We start from the raw sequence: 8,722 nt of genomic DNA on the forward strand, positions 1-8,722 counted from the left end.
GGCAGGAGTGGTGAGGGATGGGCCTGGAGGGGAGGGCAGGAGGAGGTCAGGAGAGCACAGCTTAGACTTTATCCTGCAGGCAGTGGGGAGTGCAGCAGGGTTTTAAGAAGGGGATGACGTCACCAGAGATTATTTTGGTGGCACTGCAGAGGACGGATTTGAGGGAGACAAAAATTGGAAGACACAAAATTTTTTAGGAGGCATTTGCACAGAGGAGTAACAGGTTTGTGTTTGTATTTAAGAATCTTAGCTAACATTTACAATGACAATTACTAAATATGCATTATAAAGCAATACTGTATTACTATTTCAAACAACTCTATGAGTAAATGCCATTATTATCCTCATTTGACAGCTAACAGAATAGGTAATTAAGTAACTGTCCCAAACCTCAGGCAGTCTGGCATCAAAGCTTATGCTCTTCATCACTACCTCATGTGCTTAACTTCAGTCTCTCACTTTGGATGAAAGCTCTGTGCAGACAGGAACTGTATGTCCTCCACTGTGCCTAAACGGTACACAGTAACTATTTCTTGAATAAACTCAATGACTCACCTAAGCGAAAGAAATAGTGGACTATATTATATATAGACAAGAAATATTTTAGATGCAATCTTGGCCAATTTTTGGCAGACTTTGGTGATTGTTATGGACTGAATATGTCTCTCTCCCCACCACCCAAATTCATATGTTGAAGTACTAACACCCCCTACCCACTCAGATGGGGCCTCAGAGGAGATAATTAAGGTTAAATAAGATCATATGGGTGGGGCCCTAAACCAGCAGGATTGGTATCTTTATAAGAGGAAGAGAGACAAGAACTGGCTCTCTCTGTATACATGCACCAAGGAAAGGCCATGTAAAGATATAGAGAGAAGCTGGCCCTCTACAAGCCAGGAAATGAGCCCTCACCAGAAAAAAAATCAGGTGGAACCTTGATCTTGGACTTCTGGTCTCCAAAACTCTGAGAAAATAAATTCCTGTTGTTTAAGCCAACTAGTCCATGGTATTTTGTTATGGCAGCTGAAGCAGAGTAAGACAGTGGTTAGTAGCATGAGGGTGAAGGGTAAAAGGGGGGTTTTTAGCCTGGGAGACTGGAGGAGCAGTGCCACTGACTGGGGTAGAGAATCTGGGAAGATGAAGAGGAAAGGTTGGTTGTGGTCAATGGAACAACACTAATTATTCTATACTTTGGGTTCACCTCACTCAAACATAAAAATATAGTAGAAATTAGCTACTTAAAACCATTCATTCAACAAATACCTACTCATCTCTTTGCCACGGTTGCCACTGTGTTTGTCCTGAGAATGTAAAGTAAGATTCATTCTCTGCCCTTAAGGAACTCACGGTCCAGTTGGGGAGAAATACTGTTACCTTTTGTAAAACTACCACGCTAGCTAGAAAGACCTTTCTCCTTTTCCCCACTTCTAAAGACCTGGAGCTCACAAGAAGTATAGAGGTGAAACCCCATATGGACAAGAGCTTTGAGTCACATGACCTGGATTTGAATCTGGGTCTTGGAATACTAGCTCAGTGAAGGTCCTGGGTAGGCCAAGTAACCTTTCTGGGTCTTATGGGCCTCACCTGTAACTGCAGAGTTATTTTAAGGATCAGATAAGATGGGTAGAAATGTTTTGTAAAATGCAATATATATGTTAGCAAGTATTGTAATTATAAAAGCTCCATTTCTAACCTTTGAAAACTAGAGGTAAATCAGACATGGGCAGCAAGTCAGAGGTGAAAGGCCAGCTTTGAATCCTGCGGGTGGCAGGAGTTCTGGGATGGAGGATGGATTAAGACTGGTGTAGTGGGGAAAAGAACAGATTCTGGTGTCCACAGATCTAGTTCAAATCACAATTCAGTTATCAACTGTGGAAAGTTGAGTAAGTCATGTAAGGGGTCTGAGCTTTAGTTTCTTCATCTGTAAAATGGAGTTGATAATATCTACCCAGGAGGGTTGTTCTGAGTGTGTAAAGGGCTTGGCAGGGTGCCATGCAGAGCAAGTCGCTCAATTAATGGTAATTGTTGTTCCTATTTGTCATTTTCCTCCCCTACCTCCTAATGGGTTTGTTTAGGTAGTTAAGTTACTTGAGATGCAAAGAAGTGAGGGAAACAGAAGGGCTTTTATGACTTACTTTAAAAGTTATTTTTAAAGGTAAGGAGAAGTCGTTCAACTCTTTTCCTTTACTAACCTATGGTGCAAACATAATGTTTTTGGAAAATGACCACTGTGTTACATGGCATGAAGCCAGAGAACACTCAGCTTGATGCTTATTTCTGGTATTTATTCTAAGTAAGTCTACCAATCACTGTTAATAAGGGTTCTCTGAAGGCAGTGCTTCTCAGACTTTAATGTACATGAGTCGCCTGGGGGATTGTTAAAATGCAGATTTTCATTCAGTGGATTTAGAATGATGTATGAAGTTCTGCATTTCTAACATGTTCCCAGGTAAGGCCCATGTTGCTAGTTTTTGGACCGCACTTTGAGGAAGGAGAAATGCTCTGAAGGGATGTGGAAATCTCTTTCTTGGCATGGTGTTTGATGTGGGAAACAAAGGCAAAAGAAAAAAATTAAATTTCCTTACTACCTACAACCCCTTGACAAGTCCTTGAAACAGATAGAGTGACCTTCCTCTGGGAGTTCAGCTGCCTCGATGATGACACTTTGCTAAGGGCAAAAGGCAATCTTAGCTTAACATTATCCTGATCCCCCCAGGATGCTGTAAGTCTACTTTAACACATAAAAATTCCTTTGGAAACTTCCTTACTCTCTACCCACCAAGATATGTTAGCAAACATCCTCTAGGCAAATGGCCCACTGCTGTACACTGGAAGGGTCTCATGACTGAGGATTTACTAAACAGTAATAAATGACCTTTTCCTATTAACAGCTAGCCCCCCTCAGGGTCCTGGAAACCTTGTTTCCAAAAATACCTTGAGGCTTGTTATCCCAAACTCCCTCCCAACTTAAAAGTATATAATCGGCCATTTTTATGACCCCAGTGCAGCTCTTTGGGCCCACAGTCCTGTCTCCGGGCTTTAATAAAAGCACCTTTTTGCACCAAAGATGTCTCAAGAATTCTTTCCTGGCTGTCGGCTCTGAGCCCCAACATTTCCAAATCGTGTTCACCATAATTCCCTGCTTCTCTTTAGTGATCTGCCTAATTACAAACTAATGATACAACACTGACAAGCCTTTTTCAGACCAGATTTCAAAATTCTTCAGCAGGACTCATTTCAGATCAATATTGACTTTTTTGAGCAGCCTACCTTGTGCAAGGCACTGTGCAAGGTGCTAGGGATCCAAAGGTTAGTGAGACACAATTCCTGCTTCTGAAGACTGTCCTTACTCTGACACTACCCCTTTGTAGACTGTTAACTTTCTAAGGGCTGTGTTGTTGTCTCGCATTATTGCCTATAATGCAGAAGCTCAATAAATAGTGAATGAATGAATGAGTTTATAGTTTCCTGAAAAATGTCCTCCAATAGCACATGACAATGAGACACTATCTTAACTGCACTCTGTCCTAACTATCACATGTAAGGGATAGATAAGTTATAATCAGGCTGATAGGCTAGGCCTTAATCCAATCCGACTGGTGTCTTTATAAGAAGAAATTATTAGAACCATAGAGATTCTAAGAATGAGCTCACACACACTGAAGGAAGACCATGAAAGGACACCGAGAGAAGCCAGCCCTCTGCAAGCCAAAAAGAGAGTCCTCGGGAGAAACCAAACCTGCCAACACCTTGATCTTGGACTTCCAGCTTCCAAAACTGTAAGGAAATAAATTTCCATAATTTAGTCCACTCAGTTTATGGTATTTTTTATGGCCGTCCTTACAAATTAATATACAGATTTTTACAGTTTTTATGCCCAGATCCAAGACTCCCTTCTGCAGGAGTCTTACAAAATGTAAGACTAATTCTAAGAGTGGATGGATGAACCTTAGGTTACAGTGGGAACAAGTCATACAGGGACTTAGGGGAGACAGAAGAGGGGGAAAGAGTAGGCCAGATTGGGCTAAAACAGCTATAATGTATATACATTTTCCTTCCCTTCTCATGATACCAACACAAAGTTTACAGCTTGGATAGAAAGTCAGTTTTCAACTTTCCCCTGCTTTTCAGGCTACACTTGGATACTTAAGACAATTTTAGTTCTCTAAAAAAATTGTGGCAGGAGGAAGATCCAAGATTTCTCTCTGAATGAAAGTTCTAAAGAGTGCAAATGATAAAGTAATGAGATTGAATTTTTGATAAACAGAAAGATGTGTCAAGATGTGCCAAATGGGATTCCTGCTAGCCATAAGGAAGCTACATTTGAAGCTTGATTCTAAAGTCAGGGGATTGATTTTTTTGTTTTGTTTTTAATAAACATGCTAATTCATATGTACAGATGAAAGCCTCCTTCAAAATGGTCATTCTAGAAGGTTCTACACTTATTCTAACCATGTCACTGTTCTCAACTCATTTCTGGAATTGTTTTCAGGGTCTGTGAGATAGACTTCTGAACTCAATGGTGACTCTTGAAGGTAGATTTGATTTTCAAAAACAATCAAGTGTCTTTCTGGTTAACTAGGAGAACCAGTCAAACTGTGCAATTCCAAGAAAACCCTAAAGAATCCAAGCTGATTTTTCTTGAGTGAATCGTACTCAACTCCAGAAGACAGTTTCTAAAGACAAACCCCAGACATGCATGTTAAACACATGACACTGGCAGGGTGGTGACTGCTCTGAAGGAAACCCCATTCATTTACATATGCAAATTTTCTGGTGGTTCCCTTTACCAGAATATTTCCTTACACCTACATTTACCCTATCACATGGGACCCCAATTCCCAGAAGTACAAGGACCTCACCATCTTAGTCAACCTTTAATCTCCAACCTGGTTACCTGACATATATCAAATGAACAGCTGATGGAAAGTTAAATAAGACAAAAAAACAAAAAAAAAAACAAAAAAAACAAAAAAAACTAAGGTGTCTGTGTGATTCAAAGGGCACAACTAGGACCCAGAGAGCGGTTCCTAAGACATAGCTTTCTGTTCCATGTAAGAAGGGCATTATCAGCAGCTGGAGCTGTCCAACAACAGAGTTAGTTTGCCCTGGAGATTGTGAGTTTCCAGCCCTGGGAAGAGTTTAAAAGGAAGGCTGCTAGCTATGGGAGGCTGTGAAGGTTCCTCCTGTATTGGGTGGGAGCTACCCAAAGACCTCCAAGGACTATCCCCAGAGTCCAATCTGCACAATAATACCTGCCAATTGTTAGATCCTGAAAAATACTGAGAGGGAATGAATGAGGAATATGGGGCATCTTAAGAGCCAAGTAAAATGTTAGAGGCTGGGGCTCAGTCAGCTGCAAGGAAGGTAGGGAGAAGTGAAACGAAAATAGCTGCCGTGAGGTGGGTCAGGCCTTCCTTGGGTTTTTGCTACCATAGGAGAGTTGCTTTGCAACTCTACCTGAAACTTCACATGTTTATGAAAGGGTATTACTTTTGAAGGGGGAAGCAGTTGAGAGAGGAGATAGACCACTGCTCACCCTTCTTAAACTCCTCCAGCACGGTGTCCAGCCGAGTATCATTGAAGACGCAGTGAAGAGGCCGGTTGTAGAAGCGGGTGACGGTGAGGAGAGGCGTGCAGTCGTCGGGGTCCACGAAGGCCAAGTCCTTGACAAACAGAATGTCCACAATGTTGTGCCGCTGATCGCCCTCATACACGGGGATGCGAGTGTAGCCGCTGCGCAGGATCTCCGAGACCGTGGCAAAGTCTAGCACCGCGTCAGAGCGCAGCATGAAGCAGTCCCCGAGGGGGGTCAGCACCTCTTCTACCACCTTGGTGCGTAGCTCCAAGGCGCCCTGGATGATGTTGAGCTCCTCCTTCACCAGGTCGCTGTAGGGGTCCGCGGCCCGTAGCGTCTCCAGCAGCTTCTCCCGAGTGTAGAAGGTGCTGATCTCCTGACGCAGCGCCCAGTCCAGTAGACGGCCCAACGGGTAGCACACGGGGAAGGCGGCCGCCATCAGGAGCCGAGTCAGGCACACGCTGTGCGAGGCGATGGCCAGCCCGTGGCGCGAACACACCGAGTAGGGGCAGATCTCGGCGCCCAGAAACACGGCTCCGGTGCACACGAGCGCCGGCAGCCACGGGAAGTGGATCCCTGCCTCGCTGTAATCTTCCCCGGTGCCCCCGACGCCCGGCGGCAGCGAGGCGTACAGCCAGCCAGCCAGGGCAGCGTTGGCTCCGGCTTGGCCCAGGAGCAGGGTGCAGAGCAGATGGGTCCCCCTGCCGCGCACGGCCTGCACGCGGCGCGCCTGTTCCTGCTCTGCGGCGGAGCCGCTATTCCGCAGCACCCGTAACTCCACCGGGTCCAGCGAGAGCAGGCTCAGGCGAAGGCCGCTGAAGAGGGCAGACAGGGCGAGCAGCAGGAGCGCCCCGAGCGCTCGCAGCCACGCGGGGGGCAGCAGGTCCCCGCCGGGGCCGTACAACCGAGGGCGGACGCGCAGCAGGAAGCCGCCGGCGGCGCCGTGGTGGTGCCAGGCGCGCCCATCCCAGGCGCACAGCGAGAAGAGCTTCCCGCCACCGCCTGCACCGCCCCGCTCTGCCTCGCCCTTACGCAGCTCCCGCACCCGCACCTGGACTAAAGCCGAGCCCGCCACGCCTCCGGGTCGCAGGGGCCCTAGGACCTCCACATCCGACGCCCAGTCGCTCTGCTCGCGGCAGCGCTGCGGCCCCGGCGGGCGCGTGGGGACAGCGCTGGGCGCCACGCCGCTCGCTCCCGGGGGCTCCTCGATAAACACGAGCCGCGGAGCCCAGTCGCCGGTGCCGTTCTCTCCCGGGGAAAGGGTAGGTGCGGGCATCGGCGCCGCGGGCGCAGCGGGCCCGGGCTGGAAATAGACGCGCAGGAGGAAGCTGGTGCCTTCCGCCGCGCGCAGGGTGCCCCCCTCCAGGGACACGCGGCCTCCAGCGGTATCCTCGGGCCGCAGGCCCAGCAGCCAAGCGGCGGCAGCCGGGGGCTGAGGGGACAGGGAGAAGAAGAGCAGGAGCACAGCGCCTCGGCTGCAGCAGTCCCGGAGCCTGAAACCCACCGCTGTTGCCGCAGCCGCCATCCTGCACCCGGCGTGGTTGCACGTGATACTGCAGAGAACGGAGCGAGATCGGGAGGAGGAGCCGGAGCCGAGAACCCGGGCGCGGGCAGGTCACCACGTGTACGCCCCCTGCGTATGTGGGCTGGAGGTGGTCGGGGTTCAGACTCTGCCCCCGCCCGGGGTCCCCGCGGGAGGCGAGAGATGGCCACGCATCACTGCACCATGCATAACTCCCGACGCACTTCGGTATATCTGAGCTACAGTCTAAGGAAAGCTCATCTTGGAGCACGGCCTCCTGCTCCAGCAGTAGGGCGCCCCTCCGCGAACTCCTACCCGGCAGTAATTCTCTGTCTGCCCCAGTGCTTCCCGATTGGCCAGGGATATTTCCCAGCGTTTCGCTTCTTCTCCTGCCTCTTGCGTTCCCCCTTCTGGTCAAAAGATATTAGGGAGATAAGTTTTGAATCTGTAAAAATTGTGCGTTTGGTCTCAACTCCGGCTGACCTTCTATGTTTAAAAAATTTCCAGATTACGTAAATTCAACTCTTTGTTAAGATCCAAATGTCCATCCATAAGAAGCTGTTGAAATAAATTGTGACACTACTATGTGAAGGAATACTATGCAGCAGGAAAAAAGAATGACGTGGATCCATGTGTTTGTGATATGGAAGTATCCCCAAAGTAATCGTTGAAAAATAGCGAGATGCAAAACAATATGTATAACATGCTAGTTTGTATTACAAGTTAAATTTAGGGGCGCCTGGGTTGCTCAGTCGGTGGAGCGTCCCACACTTGATTTTGGCTCAGGTCATGATCCCGGGGTGGTGGGATTGATCCAGGTTTTGGGCTGAGTGCTGAACGTGGAGCCTGCTTGAGAGTCTCTCTCTCTCTCTCTCTCTCTCTCTCTCTCTCTCTCTCTCTCTTTCCCTCTCCCCAACTCATGCTCTCTCTCAAAAAAAGTTAAATTTATATGTGCATATATACACATATAAAATATTATATGCAGAAAATACATAAGAAATTTCTAAGTGTTAACTTCTGGGGAGCAGGACTAGAGTGGAAGTTTGGTTGAGAGATACTTCTAAATATATATAAACAGGAAGTTGCAAAGAAAATACAGAGATCCTAGTAATCTTCATCCTGTTTTCCCCAGTGGTTACACCTTAACTATAGTATAATACCAAAAGCAGGAAATTGCCATTGGTGTAATGTATATGTATAGTTCTATCTCATTTTATCACGTGTGTAGATTTCCATAGCCATCACTGCAAATCAAAATGCAGAATTTTCTCTATCACCATAAAGCTCTGGGAGGGAAACTTTTTTTTTTTTTTTTAAACTGAATTCTTTGCATTGTTTGAATTTACTAGGGCCTGTTACTTTATTTTTACTCTTATAAATTTATTTTTAAAATTTATATAGTAAAATTCACTTTTTGATGTGCTGTTCTGAGTTTTGACAAATACATATTCATGTATCATACTCAAGAATAGTGCCATCTTGGAGCCCCTGGGTGGCTCAGTCTGTTAAGCCTCTGACACTTGATTTCGGCTCAGGTCATGATCTCACAGTTGGTGAGTTGGAACCCTGTACTGGAATTTTCTGTCTCCCTCTCTCTCTGTCCCCTGCCTCTCAAAAATAAA

The 8,722-nt window shown here is 46.8% G+C and overlaps 1 protein-coding gene across 2 annotated transcripts in view; it reads right to left on the reverse strand.

Moving 5' to 3' along the window:
• CNNM1 (cyclin and CBS domain divalent metal cation transport mediator 1) overlaps nucleotides 1–7,216 on the reverse strand; it is a 58,418-nt gene extending 51,202 nt beyond the window's left edge. For both annotated transcript variants that reach the window (XM_060641794.3, XM_060641793.3), the window contains exon 1: nucleotides 5,540–7,216. In XM_060641794.3, the coding sequence (XP_060497777.2) occupies nucleotides 5,540–7,103 (1,564 nt within the window). In that variant the 5' untranslated portion in view covers nucleotides 7,104–7,216. The remainder of the gene's footprint in view (nucleotides 1–5,539) is intronic.
• Between the last annotated feature and the right edge of the window lie 1,506 nt (nucleotides 7,217–8,722).

The sequence above is a fragment of the Panthera onca genome, chromosome D2, assembly GCF_046562875.1.
Source record: "Panthera onca isolate mPanOnc1 chromosome D2, mPanOnc1 haplotype 2, whole genome shotgun sequence".
In the NCBI taxonomy this organism is placed as follows: Eukaryota; Metazoa; Chordata; class Mammalia; order Carnivora; family Felidae; genus Panthera; species Panthera onca.